We start from the raw sequence: 17,685 nt of genomic DNA, 5'->3' as shown, positions 1-17,685 counted from the left end.
ACGGTATTCCCAAACACTGTGCTAATACATACATAATTTCTGAAAATAAATGCTATAATATGGTAAATAATTTCATGAAAAATACTGACTTAGTTTATCCCATTACCTAACTTATTGAGAAGCTCACAAAATACTCCAAATTTACACTCGTGTGTTCCCCAGGTCAATACCCTGAAATTGTATTTTCCCCAACCAAGACTTCAGTATAATACTATCTAAAGCATTTTTTTTAGTCCAAAAACACCAAATAACTTATAAAGTCTAAAATAATCAACTTACCCAAATTTTGGGATGGCGTCCAAGTTGGCCTAACCAACAAACCACTCCAGCAGATTTGAATAGAATCTTCCCAGAAGTAGCGTGACGGCTTCCAATCATCAAACCGATAAAGGACGAAGCCAAAAACTTAGAGAGAAAGAGGGGGAGACATTTTATAGAGAGAGAGAGTGTGTTTCTTGAAAAATTTTCACTTTGAAACCCGCACTTTGGATATTTATAAAACACAGATTCGTCGACGAGACACGTCACCTTGTCGACGAGTCTATGAGGGGAGTTCGTCGACGAATACTTACTTCTTGTCGATGAGTTTCAGACCTTGAAAACAGCTCTCTTGGCAATTTCTCATCAACGAGACATGCGTCCACGTCGACAAGACCAAGAGGTCAATTCGTCAACGAGCACCCTGCACTCATCGACAAGAACCTATTGAAATCCCTTTTAAAAAAATTCTTTTTCTCTCATTTCTTTTATTATTTAAATACTATAATTCTTCGGGTCTCTACACACACTGTTGCTGCTTCTCTCTCTCTCTCTCTCTATATATATATATATTATTCTTTCTTTTAAAATAGTTGATTGAATAATTGTTATTTTTCAGTTGAATGTCAGTTAAAGTTTTAAACTTTTAATTTTTGTTTGGGTATTATTACTAAAGTCAATTTATTTCCTTTATCTTCGTATTTAGTATTATTATCAGAGTTAGTTTTTGGTCGAGTTTTATATTTATTTATTATTGTTAATGTTTGATTTGGTCTCTTAAAAAAAAAGGGAAAAAAAATCTTCTTTAAGAATTAAATATTGTTGGGTTCTATTTAATTTAAGTTCAGTTTAATTAAAATATGAATTTTTTATCGTGTTTCCATTTATTGTTTAGTTGTTAAAGTCTTAATTTTGATTCAAGTTGATTGTGTTAAAATTTGGTTTTTCTTGTTTGAGTTTGTGTTCGATTGAGTTTTTTTTATTGCATGCTTAATTTTGTGCTTAAAGTTATCATTTATAATCTTTTTCCAAAATTCAATGCGTGTTTCAATTATTGTCTGGCTATTAATCGTAGGATTTTCGTTTCTCATTATTAAATTTAGTGTGTGTTAGGATTTATAATTTAAATTTCACGTTGTTTTTAATTCGTCAAAAGAAAATCTCAACATCCCAAAAAACCCGAATCTGAATTGTGTTTAGTGACTTTTTTTTTCTTATTTTCTAATTGAAATTATGTAAAATTTGGGATTAAACTACATCACCTAAGGAGATGATCTGACCCATGAATTAATTATTACACGACTGAACTCCTATACTTGGGATAGCTTCCAAACTGCTCATTTTTTTCAAGTGAGTCATGTACCATATAAATCGTCTCATCAATGTCTCCATTGAGAAACGTAGTCTTGACATCCATATGATGCAACTCTAGATCAAAATGAGCCACTAGTGCCATTATAGTTCTAAAAGAGTCTTTCGAAGATAACAGAGAGAAAGTCTCTTTGTAGTCTATGTCTTCCTTCTAAGTATAGCCTTTGGCGGCTAGACATGCCTTATATCTCTCAACGTTACCCTTTGAATCCCTTTTGGTTTTAAATATCCATTTGCAACCAATGGGCTTCACACCTTTAGGCAATTCGATGAGATCCCAAACGTCATATTCCTTCATAGACTTTATCTCATTTTTCATGGCATCAATCCACTTTTGAGAGTTAGAACTATTCATGGCTTGACATAGGTTGATCGGGTCATCCTCTATTAAACCAATGCCATCCTCATTTTCTTGTAGAAACACGATATAATCATCCAGAATCACATTTCTCCTCTCTCTAATGGATCTCCTTGATGGCAATTTTTGGGGGTGGCAGTTCTTGAGGTTGTTGAGTTTGTTATATAGGTGGTGCTTAAGGAAGAATCTCATCGTTTTCTTGCTCGGGAACAATGTCATGAACATTGTTCTCTAATATCGAAACTGTGTCTTGAACAGCAATAGGTATAGAAACTTGATCACTGTCGATTACATATTCTTCTTCAAAGACAAATCATCTTTTGTTTTGACCTTTCGATCCTTTAAAAAAAAAAAAAAAACATAAAACATGCTTCAAACTTAATCCTTGATCCATAAAACATAAATATTCCATTAAAGAAAAAATAATCCAAACACCATACGAATAGAATATTCACGAATCCTAATAATCTAACAATGATGACCGTTCTAATACGACTTGTTAAAAATAAAATCATACCGAAAATATAAATTATTCTAGATGCAAACATCTTACAACAGTATCCCAAAAATCCTAGGATCTATATCATGCTAGATCATTAAGGTTTATGAATTCGGGTAAAGCACCTTGATCCATTGAGAACGATTGCCTGCTGTTGCGGAAAACCTATGACATCCTATGACGACGACCATTCAAGATCGGATGAACGCTAGCGCAAGGAGGTGGTTTGTCATCTTCCTCAACTAAATCGCCTTAGTTCTTCTATGAGATTGTCGTTTCTCTTCCGGATGGGGAGAAGAGAGACTATGTGATTTGGTATATTGGGTACCATAACCTAAAGGGTCTTTATATAGGGTTCCCATAATCCCCTAAAAATTGTGTTTACCCATTTTAATCCATATCAATTCGAGTAATTTATAGTTTTGCCAAATAAAATAGATCACATAATCTTAGTCTGTATTAAATAGTCAATATATGATTGATTAAGAAATATATGTTCTCCAATATAGGAAAGATTTCACACAAGTTCAAATTCAAGCCTCAAAATTCATGATTTCAAATATTATCTTATATAACATTCAAAGGTTGAAAAATATGTTTTTCTTATTTTTTTGTAATTTCATTTGGAATCTTTAAATAAAAAACAAACATGGTTTTGCATAGAGGTGAGCATAATTTGCTCAAAATCGAATTAATAGAGTAAATTTAGTTGGTTCAATTCAGTTAAAAATTTAATTAGTTCTGTTTGATTTTCATTTTATTAGAATTTTGATTTTCGATTGGATTTTTTAGTTTAATGTGTTTGATTAACTGAATTAACCAATTGGTATATATTATATATTAGATATTGTATATATTATATATATACTAAAAAATTATATATTATATATGTAATGCTCCAGAAGATAATATGAATGGAAGTGTAAAAAAAGTAAAAAATAAAATAAATAAAATAAAATATTTATTATTATTAATTTAATAATATTATATATTAATATTATAATACTATATAAAGATTAATCCCGAAGGATCCTAAAATCAACTATAGAGACAATGTCTCTCTCACTCTCCATCTCACTCCCCGTTTCTCTCCTCGTCTCCTCTTCCTCTCTCCTTAATTTTCTCAGCAAAATAGGCCCCGCTCGAAAAACGGAAGATACCCTTGGGTTTCATTCTCTACCACCGATATTTTCACTAGAGTGAATTTGTCGTAGGAGCGACATAGACATCACTCCTGGGGTAAGGTAGCATCTCACTCTCTCCTCAAATTTTTCCTAACTCTCCAGCCAAATCACCAATCGGACACCACCATAGGGTCCTAGGTTTGATCCTCGTCATGTTGGCCAGAGCAGATTTTTAATTTGGATTTCTTAAGCACCACTCCACGGCTAGGGTAGGATAATAGAAATATATCCGTTATTTATTGTTAAAGTTTAATTAACTATTGGGAGTGTGTGGGTCTAAAAAATATTAAAATAATCATTATTCTGAGAGTTGCGTTGATTAATTTGGATAAATGTGAATTTCATAATTTTGAGCGTCGAATGCCACGGGCATAGAATTTGGGTATTTTAGTAAGATCTTAGTATGTTAGGTGAGGAGAATAAATTATTATAGTTATTTTTGAAATTACTAGTTGAGAAAATATGTGAAAATGAAACTAAGATACTTTGCCTGAAATTATTATGATACGAATATCAGATAAAATTATGTGACATATGATTTATACTGAATTGTGATGTTTTGGGAAATGATGGAAAGTGATAAATACTGTTGTGTATTTTCTGAGAAATAATAAAATGTGAAACATAGATATGTTTACTGAAAAAATGACGAAATAGGGTATACATATATATAAATGGAAATATTTTCTATGATAATTGAGGAAATATGAAATGATGGTACGTGTTACTGAAAAATGATGAGAATATTGAAACGTGATATATACTATTATGAGATAAAAAATATGAATACTGAAAATGTGAATGTTGAAATGTGAATACTAAAATGTGAAACATTGAAATATGGAAACGAGAACCCTGATGGATTGTTGTTGATTGAAAGCACGATACCGTTGCTAAGGAGGAATTAGTGCAATCACACGGTCTCATGGAGAGTGTGGTGTTTACAGTTGATTGAGCCAGTGAGATGGATAGTTTTGCCCTTTGGGTCTGGACCAAGGTGTGGCAAGCCAACGTACTACAGACGCATCTATTTTGATCTAACTAGGTAGGCCAACCGCGATTTAAATCCAGCCTATGAGCCGTACAACCCGACCATGGGGAGAAGCATGGCGTGGAAAATATCCTCAGGGCAGTCATGAGTTACAGACGACACATGGATTGGTTACCGAGGACACTCATGAGTTAGATTATGAAATGGAAATGATAACTTAAAGAGCGTGAGTTTAATAATATAAATAATTAGGGCGAAGTAAAACTCTCTGCCCCGCCCAAGGGCTTATTGAGTAAAGTGAGTGCCCTAATAAGTATCAGTTGTAGCCTCACCCGAGTTAGTTGGGTCAGGACACAAACGATATCAAGGCAGATGGAAGCTACTTGTATAAGCGGGTAATCTTCCATATCCTCGGGAACTTTCGCTGATAAATATACATTGCATGTGTGTAAAATTTGAGAAATGGAATAAAACTTAGAAAAGATTGTGTTTTATATCCATATGACTATGAATACGAATTTGTATATTTTCTCAAATGGTATTATCACTTAAAATGAGTATATTATGATATATAACGAAACTCATACTGTCACATACTATAAATAATTTATTTCATCTTACTGAAATGTGTCTCACCCAAATATCTAATATTTTAGGAAACCGTGACAGATTAGGTGATAAAACTCCGAGATAGAGGGAGCTAGTACCCTGATAGATAGGGTGAGTGCTATGAGTTAGGGATATATGTTTTTCCTAAAGTATTTTGTGGATTTTTGGGAATGTGTGTTAGACATGTACATATATATAGATGTATAGAACTCTGGTTAATTGTATTATAAATGGTTTGTAAATATTGACTTCCGCTGTTAGACTTGTGTATATGAGTTTTATCATTTACTCGGTACCCATTTCAGGTCGAGTTGTGTTGAAGTGGTATCAGAGTGTTTGATGTGACCGATATTTGATTAATATCTTTTATTTATTGAAAAAAATGGCACAAAAATCGAGGCATCACAATATATATTAAAATTTTATGTATTATATATTATTTATATTATATATATTAAAATATAAAATTAGTTAAATCAGTTAATCGATTTAATTGAAATTTAATTCGATCAATTTTGAATTCGGTTAAAACTGATTTTTCTCTTCATTATACAAAAGTAAAAATGAATAAATACAAATAGAAATCATACCAAATAAACAATACACTTCTATTAGTTTTCTTACCAAACATCAAAATATATTAGACATATATACTATTATTTTTACACAAAATTGTCTTGAAATCGTATCATTCATTTTTTCTCAAGCCCTACAAAGAATCAGATAGAAATCATGAAAAACATTATTTTACCCCCAGGGTGTGGTTCAGGTGATAGTGCGGGCTGTGGGAGTGCCTTTCACGAGGTCAGGTGTTCAAACCCTCCCGGCCTCGTTTCCGCCCCTAGACTCCTAAATTTACCCTTCCTTTGGAGTTGTGGGGTCAACTTCAAGGGGAGCAAGATTAATCACGTGGATCGTAAAACGGACGCGTGGATACCCGGTGCATATTCCAAAAAAAAAAAAAACATTATTTTTCGGTAATCATGTTCTAATTATTCACTCTGAGCTTATGTAATTTTTTAAAAAAGAAAACAAAAGAAATAAAATAGCAACATCAAAGTGTGCGGGTTGAAGATACCGAGTTTAAATTCCGAGAGAAACAGGAAGGGATACGAGATGAGAGATAGAGTTTAGAAAGGGTTCGCCTTTAATAGATAAAAAATAAAATAAAATAAGGAGAATAAAAGAAACAAATTTGCCGTAGCGGGAATTGCCGAACAAAATAAATAGAACAAGATTTTCCATAGGGTTTTATGGAACGAACAGATCAATATAAAACTTGTTACGTTACCCTCCGCACTTCCACCACCCCCTCATTCGCGCCGCCGAAGAACAACCCACTTCCTCTTCCACACTCTTCTCTCTCTTTCTCTTTCGATTTCAATTGACCATCCTCACTGTACAATTGGTATGTTCATACTCCAGCATACTTTTTTTTTTTTTCATGAATCTTACAGCCTCAAGTTTGTACTTCTTATTTTGTAGATTTATCTGTGTCACTCTTTCGTTATTTTCCGTCACTTTTGTGTTTTTTGGTCGGACCTGTGCGCATGTGTGTCTGCATGTACGAGTTGATGCGAATTGTTGCATATTAGCGTCATCAGCTGTCCTTTTCTATGTTTTTCCTGTTGTAAATGGGGCCGTTTGCTCTTCAACTTTATCTATTGTTGTTGATTTATCTGTACTTAGTTATTTTTATTTTTTTCTGGGCAATGCCTGTAAATTTACAATACTTTGGTTGCTGGAGTTGCCTGAATGTGGGTATCAGAAGCATTTTTTTAGATTTTTAGTAGTTAGAAATTCAAATTAAATTCATAACAATCAACAAGGAATGAGTTCGTTTGCTTTTGCCCACAATTAATTATGATCCATTATGGGATTGTCTTGAATTTCCATAAAAAGATAATTTAACCAGTCCAAGTTGTTGGGATTATGGCTTTGTGAGTCAAGTTGGAGGCAGTAATTATTACATAGAGTGAATTCTGTTATGGAACTTGTTAGAAAACCACGTTGCCTAAAAGCTTAAGCTATTAGGTTGTGGGCTAACAATGTACGTCAAGCTTTAATAGTACCTAATGGAGTGATATTTTTTCATCATTGACTTTACATGCATGGTTGAATATATTATGTTTGTTTGTATAGGTGTGCATTCATATTTGCTTATTTTGTTTACATTTGTGTATCTTGCATAATCCGTTACTTTTTTTCTTCTTCTTCTTCTGTCCCTGCCTTCAGTCCTTTACTCTAATCATTAAATTTATTATGTTTGTTTGCATAGGTGTGCATTCATATTTGCTTATTCTGTTTACATTTGTGTATCTTGCATTATCCGTAACTTTTTTTTTTTTTGCTTCTTGTTCTTCTGTCCTTTACTCTAATCATTAGAAGTTAAACTATCTTAACTTTCATTACAAGTTACAAGGAATTATACATCATAATTTTCATCATCATCACGTCATCATTATTACACTTCTCTTCTTTTCATGATTTAAAGCATTTCTTGTTCTTTGATTTGAAACTTGAGAAGTATGTGCTGAGTTCACAATTGGTGCATATTGACTTATGTACTAACATCCGGTGCTTGCTTCTGGATTCAGATTAACTAAGAAGTATCTAGTGTTATTCACTAGCAAAATAATTTTGAGTTTCAGTAAGACAACAGCATGGCTCCTTCACAATCATTGAAAAATGTTGATCCCACAGCTAAAGCGCCTTCTGATACAAAAGATATACCTGGTAAAGATGATAAAATCATCTCAGTTAACTCACATGAGAATGCTTTGAGATGCACCAGTAACTTTGAAGACACCATCTTTGAAATGGAAGCTATGTTGAATGAGCATACTATGGCTCCAGAAAACACTAAAGATGCAGAGGTTGATGTACTAGAAAGTGCAACTGCTAGTGACATTGAGTTGGCCAAAGATGAGGATCCAGATGCAACTGACTACTCAAGCTCATTTGGTGGCACTTTATCTGGAGCGGAGAATTGTTCTGGATTGAGTGAAGCTGAAGTGGAGTCCCAGTTCTGTGGCGATAATGATTTTGCATCTTCATTTGATGCATTTAGTAGTGTGTTTCAAATGAGGTTAGTGTTTGTTTTTTTTGTAGGTGCACATTTAAATGTCATGTTTGTTTATAGTTTTAGCTTTCTAAAATCCAGAATGCAAAACTTTAGTTGTTATTATGGTAATATGTTATTGATAACTATTTCCCATAAACCATATCTTATGAGTTGAATGAGTTGCTAGTATTTATTACATTGATTGAAGGCTCCCTGGTTGAAATAATTAATCTTTTGATATGCATTAGTAACCTGCAACACCACATCTAACTGATTTCGAGGCGACATTACTGTGCTTCAACTTAGGAAATGATGAAATTTAAGTGGAGTCACAATTATGTAGTGACTATGATTTTGCAATCTGCACTTGATATGTTTTGTTGTGTAGTCCAAATGTGTTGGTGTTTTTTTTTTCTTTTAAAAAATAATTTTGCATTTAAAACTCATGTTTGTTTTAGTTTTAGCAATGTAAAATCCAGCATGTAAGACATTAGTTGTTATTGTCGTAAATGTAAAATTGATAATTATTTCCTTTGGAATCATATCTTCTAAGTTGAAAAGGTTAATTACATCAGAGGCTTGCTGATTGGAATAATTTGTTTCTCTATATGCATTATTAATCTTCAGAACTGCAACAATACTATGCTTCAAATTAGCATTTGATGAAATTTAAAGAATGCTAAGAAATTTGCTAGTATATCTAGCTGGTGCTAAAATTGTGTTTCTTTGCTAATATATTGTAGAGAACCCATGAATTTTTGTAGGCATCTTATTCAACCGTTACAGTTCAAAGGCTGTAATGTTTTTTGAAACTGGTTTCCAGTAATGATATATAGCATCCCTAACCAGCACGTTTACCAGTGGCTATCTGCTGTATTTTATTTAAATTCCTAAAGATGTTTTTGACATTGGAAAATCCACTGTTTAGATGTGTTCCAGCCTAGTGCTGTTGTTATATTGTTCTTTAAATTTGGAGATGGGTGCTAGCTCTGTTATTTGCTGTTAGAGAACTAAAAAATCGACGTACACAAAACACAAACCGATACCTGTTTTGTGCGACAATATTACGCTTTCTTTGTTTAACTGAAGTCCTATACTTATTAGAAACCAGGTACTGAGATTTTTTTTTGGGGTGTCATTCCAAGTTAGAACTGGTACTCTTTTTTTGTTAGCTAGGCTGTTGAATGCTTGGTGTTCTTGACAGTTTCAGTTTTTCACTGATCTCTTAAATTGTTTGGAGATAACCTGTTTGGTGTGGACATGGATAATTTGTTATGATGCATTCTTTTTTATGTTAGTTGAATATCATAATTTGTTGCTTTAAGAGATCTTTCACAGGCCCCTGAATGGTAGAGACATGGAGGAACTATCTTCTTTGTTGTACTGTTTAAGGGTTATCATCTCTCAAAGCCAGAAAGATAGTCCGGTTTGGGATTTGGATTTTTTAGCAGTCTATTCTTCTAAATCTTTTGAAGTCCTTTCCCTCTCCATTGTTTAATATAGAAAACTAAAGTACCCTCTAAGATAAAGGCTTTTATTTAGTTGGTTGTTCTTAATAGAGTTAACGCCAACAATCTGTTGTAGAGTAGGCATTCGAAGGCATTATCTCCAGATGTTTGTTTCTCGTGTTTTGATTGCTCAGAATCTCCATTACATCTATTTTTGCACTGCTCTTTTTCTTGGGGATTTGGAATAAGTTGTTTGGTGCTTTTAGGAGAAATGGGTTTGTCCGAGTAGGATTCATTATCTCTTTTATAGGATTTGGGAAGAATGAAGATGACTTGGTTTTGTGGATTTGTCTGATCTTTGCAATTTTATGGGAAGTTTGGATGAAAGAATGCTTGTATTTGCGGAGGGAAGAAGAATTCAGGTACATTGCAATGGGAAAGGATACAGTAGTTGGATTCTCTCTGATCTACTGCAGCAGGCTGTTTTAAAGGGGTGCCCTTTTTGGATCTTCAGTGAGATTTGAAGTCGGTTTTGTTTTGATTGTTTTCTAGTCTTTTTTGGTTTCTTTTTCCCTTAAGTGGGTGCCCTATCTTTATACGCTACATTGTTTCCTCTATAATGAAAAATCTCTTCTTTTGCTCTAAAAAAAGGAAATCTTTGATATTCTGGTTGAAATGTTTGTACCTAAGCCTCATGTTTGTAGTCTATCTGGCAATTTTTGTCTTGCTGCTGGTTAGGGAAGTTATATCTTAGTCATAAGCTTAGTTTTCCAAATAATAGAATATGATGTCTTTGCCAGAAGGCAGTTTACTCACAGGCTTTTCCTCTACCATACTTTTTCTGTCATTGTTAAAAAATATGGGAACAGGCACAATGCCATCATTTTATGTGTGGAGAGTTTTCAGTTTTGTATAACCTTCTGAACAACATTGGCACAAGTTTAACCATCAATAGGCTGAGGCACACATAATATGAACATTTTTTTAAAACTGCACCACTGCCTTGCCCTCATGGTTCAGTATGTCCATGAACATTGAAGTGATTAATAAAACCTATTGAAACTTGTTAAAAAAAAAGGCAGCCCAGTGCAAAAAGCTCCCACGTATGCAGGGTCCGGGGATGGGGTGGACCACAATTTTTTTTTGGATAGAGAAAGGAAACTTTATTTATGGAGGAAAGCTATACAAGAAAGTCTTAAACCATCTATCTAGACCCCCAATAAACCATCTATATTAAAATAGGACACATGGATCATTGCTATGATGGTATGACCCGTGTACATAAATTCTAAAAATTACAAGAAACTTTTAACCCCTACAACTTAGCAAATATATAAAATGATACAAATCAGAAATTGAACTGGCATCTAAAGTTAAGCCAAATTTCAAAAACCCTTCTCTATGTTTTTTTTTTCCTTGAGCTTCTTGTTGGCTAGTGGTTATGCCGGGTCTTCACTCTCTAGGTGTTTTTTTGAACTCCAAATTGTAACTGTTGTGGTTATAATTTTTAGGAAGAAGAAGCTGACAAGCCATTGGAGGAATTTTATCCATCCTCTGATGTGGCGATGCAAATGGACAGAACTGAGAATTAAAGAATTAGAATCCCAGACATTAAAATATGCCACGGAGCTTGCAGCATATGATCGGAGAAAACAGTCAGAACCAGACCAATATGTGTTAGAAAGTTGTGGGTCAAGGTCATTGCCATTTTCTTGTCACCATCGCAGGAAGAAGGCCATGAAGAGGAGGAAAAGAAAAAGAGTTGAAGAAACAAATGATATAACATCATATATGCTGAAACATGATCTTTTCTCATATTTTGGTACAATTTCTTTCCTTTTACTCTTATATCATTGTCTTGGTGCACTGTCCTCCCCTGCTCGCTTTTCTTTTTACCCATATTGACTCCATTGGTTGATATGTTTTCAGAAAATAAAAAGTCTGATCCAGATGGCAATTCTATGGCTGATGATCTTGGAAATCCTGGTAAAGAGTTTCTATTGCACGTCAATTTTGTTTCACTGCATAGAATATGTGCTTATGTTAAGTTACCCAAGTACTACAAAAGCTTCCTATCAGCACATCTCACTGATTTCCTATCACTTCCATTTTTTCTGTTAACAACTTTGAAATCTATGATGGCATTAGGTTTCCCTTTCATTTATTAATGTTTTGTATTTGAATGAGGTTAGGTGGAAACATTAGTTGGTCACCATAACATGAACTAAAATGGAAAGAACTTAACTAGCAAGTGTACCAATAGGTTCCTGGCATGGTGCACTTAGTGGCTACTGGACCCTTTTGTTCCTTTAAATAGGGGTGATGAGAGAGTTTAGGAGGAGGATTCTGCAGGATTTTTTCTATCAAATCATTTTTCTTTCACCTCCTTAAAACTCATTCCCCCAATATTCTTCCCAGTCATTTTCCTTGAATCCACATCATTTGGAAGAACTGAAGAACCACATCATTTGGAAGGCTAAGGTTCCTTCTACAATCAGGGCGTTCATTTGGAGTGTGTCTCTCAATAGGTTTAATGTGAACGGCCTGCCACAATGCAGGAGACTCCACAAGGCCCTTACTCCTAATATATGCTCCATCTGTTATGAGTCTCATAAACAAACACACCCCTCTTCCTTCATTGCCTGGTGGTTATCTTTATGTGCTCGCTTCTCATGTGTTGGTGAAGCTGGGGTGGCTTTGAGGGTCATGGGGGATTTCCTGCAAGTGGACTCTTGGGTTTGAAAAATGCAGAAAGGGTAGGGCTTTGTGGAGATGCACAATTTTTGCTACCTTGTGGACCCTTTGGATCAAGAGGAATTCGAAGTATTCAAGGACCGTACATTTCCTAATTTGTTATGGGATAGAGTTGGGTTTCTTGCTTCTTTCTCAGCTTATTCTTTCGTGTTTTTTTGGGGAATGCCACTGCCTGACCTACAAAGGGGTTGGAGGGCTGCTCTTTTGTAATTGTTTTAACCTATTTTTCTTGGAGGACATTTTATTGTTCTCTCTCTGCACTTTTGTTTTGCTGTTAATATAACTTCTTTCCTTAACCACACCAGAAAAAAAAAAAAAAAAAAAAAGCCCTAGTAGCAAACGGCATCAAATGGCAACTTGGAAATGCATGTAAAATTTCTGAGCATGTTATTTGTTTTGCTTATATCAACTTGCCTGTTTTCTTCTACTCTTTTTTCTTGAAGTTCTACTTTCTAATTTGAAAACTTGTCTCTCTTGAGTATTTCTTATTCTCCATGGGAATAATAAGAACAAGTCTTAAATTCCGCTAGGTGGGATCGGCTGCATGAATCCTTTTCCACCAATTCACATGATTGAGGGACTTTCCTTGGCCAAATAAAGAGGTATTCAATCCTTTCTCACTATCTCACTCTATGTTATTTTAGGTCTACCTCTACCCCTAATACTAGTAACAATAACTAGCTCACTTCTCTACATTGGTGCACTTTTGGACTTGCGATTCAAATGCCCAAACCATCTAGGCCGTCCCTCTCTAATATTATCTTCTACTAGTGTTATGCCTAACTTTTTGTGAATATGTTCGTTCCTTAATGTATCCTTAATGCTATGCCACCCATTCACCTTAGCATTTGCAATTCGGCAACTTTTACTTTTTCAATATATTGTTTTTTTGTTGCCCAACATTCTGATCCTTTAAGCATGACTGGTTTTATAGCTGTCATACTAAACTTCTCTTTTAATATTAAGGGTATTCTACGATCACACAACATGTTTGAAGCACTCCTCTATTTTATCTAACTTGCTTTAACTCTATGTATTACTTCCTCTTTGATTTCTCCTTCCACTTGCATCATGATCCAAGGTATCGAAATCTGCTAGTCAGTCCTTTTAATTTCTTGGCCTTCAAGTTTAATCATATCTTCAGTATTCCTCCTTACATGGCTGAAATTACATTTCATATATTCTGTCTTATTTCTACTTATCCAAAAATTTCTAAACTCTAAAACTCTCCATAGCTCTAACTTAGATTCTACTCCATTCTTATCTTCATAAATCAAAACAATATCATTTACAAACAACATACATCATAGGTTCTTGTTTTGGGTATTCCTAGTGAGTTCATCAATCACAAAAACTAAAAGATAAGGGATCAAAGTAGAATTTTGATGTACACTTACTGTCATTGGAAGTTCCCTTGACTCTCCTCTTACAATTCTAATGCTAGTCATTATTCTATCATACATATCCTTAATGACATTAGGATACCTATTGCATATCCCCTTCTTTTTTAAAACCTACCATAGAACTTCCCTACATACTCTATCGTAGGTTTTCTCTAGATCAATAAAAACCATATGCCCCTCTTCATTTTCCTAAATTTTTTAATCAATCTTCTTAAAAGATAAATAACTTTTGTTGTCAATCTCCCGAGCTGAGATACTCATTTCTAATCTTATTTTTTGTTCAATTACCCTGTTTTACACTTTCATCATTTGATTCGTAAGTCTAATTCCGCAATAGTTGCTACAATGTTGAATATCACCTTTGTTTTTGTTTAATATGAGAATTAATTGGACTTGTGAGGCTTCTTGATTATGCTAATTTTAAATGGGAACATGTTTTCTGGAGCACAGAATTGCAAGGAAAATGTGCACTTTCTCCTTTTAAGTTTCCCCTTCTTTGGATAAAATCCGTTATGCCGCATGCTACATTTAGGTGGGCTTCAGACCATCTTATCACATCTAAAATTAAATTGTCAAAACATGAGGGTTTTTTCCTTTCATTCTTTGGTATTGTGTAATATGTTTTTCATTTGAACTTTTGAAAATGGTTTCAAAATATTACAAAATACATACTAAATATTATACCCATGAATTAAAATTGTAGCAGTAAAATTTTTTTTGATGACAAATTGTGTTAAAAGTTCATTTCTTCTTATTTAACATAGCATACGATCACATCACATTAATTCAGAAAATATGGTCTACAACTTCCAAACCTAAACCAACCTCAAGTATAGAGAAAGGTACACAAGTCCATCGCTTTAGGTTTTAATTAATAAAACCCTTCACTCTTGCTTCTTTAATGAAATCTTGTTCTTTCGCTACAAAAATGATTTTATTTTTATTTTTGTTTGATGGAATGCGCTATTACTCTATAGCATATTTTAAATAATAGTTGATACAGTGTTGAAAATTAATTTTTCTTAAACCTTTAAAAAAGAAAAAAAATTGCATATAAGTTGTTTGCATGTTAACAGGCAATACCCGTTGCACAAGGCTTCCCTCTTTCAAGCTAATGGTCTCCCTCTTTCTTAACCATTTATGTGAACTTGGTGCCATTTTTAAGATGCTTTTTGGAAATGAAATAATTCCTTCATGGAATATATTCAGTTGATTTTCTTTGGTAATTGAATTGGATATTGCTTTACAATTATATAATCTTCAAGAGCTGGTTCCTTCAGTTTTTTAGCTTTTAGCTTCCTGCGACCCACATCATTGAGGATACAAATTCAGTGAAAAAGATAATTTTTGAAATTCATTGCTTTCTTTACTGGCCAGTATGCTGTGATGACCGTCATCATAGTGATGACAATTTGAATGCAGTTTGCTTTCTGGCATCTCTTTATTAACCATATTGCACCAATCATCTTTGCATTGATATGCCTCATGTTGAACATCTTAATCTGACTGCTATTTTTCAATTCGTTATTTTTTTTTCCCTTGTGGCAGTGGTTACAGATCAGAATGCTAATAACAATGACAAGTTTGGCTTCACTGATGATCATTCACTTTTTGAGTTCAGAGACAGCAATAATTCCTTGGAGCAGATACTTTGGAAGATTGAAATGGTGCATGCTCGTGTCCACAAGCTAAGGTCCCAGCTTGAAATGGTGATGGTGAAAAATGCAGGAAAGTTTTCCTCTTCAGAAAATTTGAGTCTTCTTCTACCTTGTGATCTGCAGACCAGCTCTCCTCCTAGCCCTACTTTTTCCACTGGCAATGGAGATGCAATATCAGTTGGAGCTATATGCACTCAGCATATATCAGAGTGTGATTTTGGAGATACATTTTTGCCTGAAAGTGCAATCTCAAGTTATGGAGAGGCTATTCATGTGCCTGATATAATTGAAAGCACGGTCGGACTATTGTCTGCTGCTGATGTCACTTTGGGGCAGCCACAAATTGGAGATTCATGTGAAGATGTAAGCCGCCTTTGCCATTGTAGTGAATGATTATGGAAGTGTTGTTTATGTTTGTGTATATATGAATGTGAAGTGATTGTGAAAATCTTGTTTAATGTTCATGTAGATAAGTTTTGTTTTAACTAATATGATTGTGATCGCTTTGGTTTTAATATTAGTGTATTTGGAAAATTTATGTTATGAAACTATCCTTCTATGATCAAAATTATAGATTTTCACTGGGCATGCATTCCCCAATTTTGTTAACTGTATTCTACATTGCTTTGCAATTGCAATAGAATTGCTGTAATAAAGGAATGATTCCTGAATTATAAATATTCCAAATATTTCCAAATTATCTCATTCTCATTTCTAACATAAATTTCTTTCACCACATGATATTTGTTTCTGTACTTATTTTAGATTCTCGCCATATTTCATCATCTGATGCACACCAAAAACCCTCAAAAAATATAAGCTGCCATATTTCTTCTTCTTCTTCTTCTTCTTTTCTGGGTCCGTTGGGAGGCCCAATGGGTTTGGACCTACGACAGTGTGTAGCCCATTTTCTCTTTCCTCACCCTCCATAATCCATCCTAAGATTTGAACTTGGAGCCTCCAATGTGTCTTGTGCTCAGACCATTGAAATGCCCTCTAAGGGATGCATTGTGATACTCTTCGAATGATCCAGTTTAACATATATACTTTCTCAACTGCAAAAATTTTCTGTTATTTTCTTAATCTTCTAAGGTTGAGCTATTGGTGGTCTCTCAAAATAAACATTACAGCTACCTGTTCCTCTCTCTTTCTTTGCAGGCTCCTTAAGTGACTAGCATTCTGAATTATCCTGAGCGAGACTATATATATATATATATAGATATTCTTTGGACAGTGGTTTGAAAATTGAACTTTGCATCCTACATGCCTTGCTCTTCAAAAATTGACTCGACCCCCCTTTTCTTGATTGGAAGTGATACAAGGATGGTGCTCAATAAACGTTTCCTTTGTATTCACATATACTTTTTTCCCATTTTGAATGTAATAATAATAACAATAATAATAATAATGAAGTGTTTGTCAACTTGTTTATTCATTTTGTGATATTGATTATTGCAGATGGTGGATGATGTACTGATCCATAATGAGGCCCCTGACGGAGAGCAGCACATGGTCCTCAAAGGAGAGCAGCACACAGCCCCTGAAGGAGAGCAGCAAACAGTTGAAAATACTAGTAATCAACTCATAGATAAGCATCAGGAGCAAGGGACAAGCGAGCAAGAAGAAAGCACCGCTCCAGTTTCAGCCTCAAAACCTGTGGCGTTGGCCATGGCAGTCATGCCTGAGCAACAATCAACTCTAAAATTGTGTTTAGCCTCTGAACTGCATTTCCCTAAGAACAAGAGAAAGCGAGGGGAACGTCGAGCAGGTTCAGGTGGTTGGAACCAAAAGCGTGCTGCTGAGCTGGATAGCCAGACTTAGTTTTTAGAGAATGAATCCTCCTCGAGTACTCTACATAGAGTTCGCCATTTCTGTAGTAGAATGTCCTTGTTTTTCAGCCATTCGGATAATTCCACATCACCTATTTAAGAGAGAGAGAGAGAGAGAGAAGGGTTGGGGGGGTGGACTCTAAAGGATCTTGATCTTGTGACTGTAAGGTAATGGTAAAATTGAGGGGTGGAGATTTATGTGCCCTAATCTTATTTATGCACTGATATGTAGACAAAGCTGTGCTCATAATTGGGATTC

At 34.4% G+C, this 17,685-nt stretch overlaps 1 protein-coding gene across 1 annotated transcript; it reads left to right on the top strand.

Annotated features, from left to right (window-relative positions):
* The first annotated feature begins 6,398 nt into the window (after positions 1-6,398).
* LOC131150512 (uncharacterized) lies at positions 6,399-17,685 on the top strand. The gene is made up of 6 exons (XM_058101268.1): positions 6,399-6,678; positions 7,868-8,358; positions 11,294-11,604; positions 11,712-11,768; positions 15,488-15,960; positions 17,056-17,685. The coding sequence occupies exons 2-6, from the start codon at positions 7,934-7,936 to the stop codon at positions 17,416-17,418; spliced, it is 1,629 nt and encodes a 542-aa protein (XP_057957251.1). The 5' UTR covers positions 6,399-6,678; positions 7,868-7,933; the 3' UTR covers positions 17,419-17,685.

The sequence above is a fragment of the Malania oleifera genome, chromosome 3 (genome assembly GCF_029873635.1).
Source record: "Malania oleifera isolate guangnan ecotype guangnan chromosome 3, ASM2987363v1, whole genome shotgun sequence".
Taxonomy (NCBI): domain Eukaryota; kingdom Viridiplantae; phylum Streptophyta; class Magnoliopsida; order Santalales; family Ximeniaceae; genus Malania; species Malania oleifera.
This window is presented reverse-complemented; position numbering and strand designations above follow the sequence as displayed.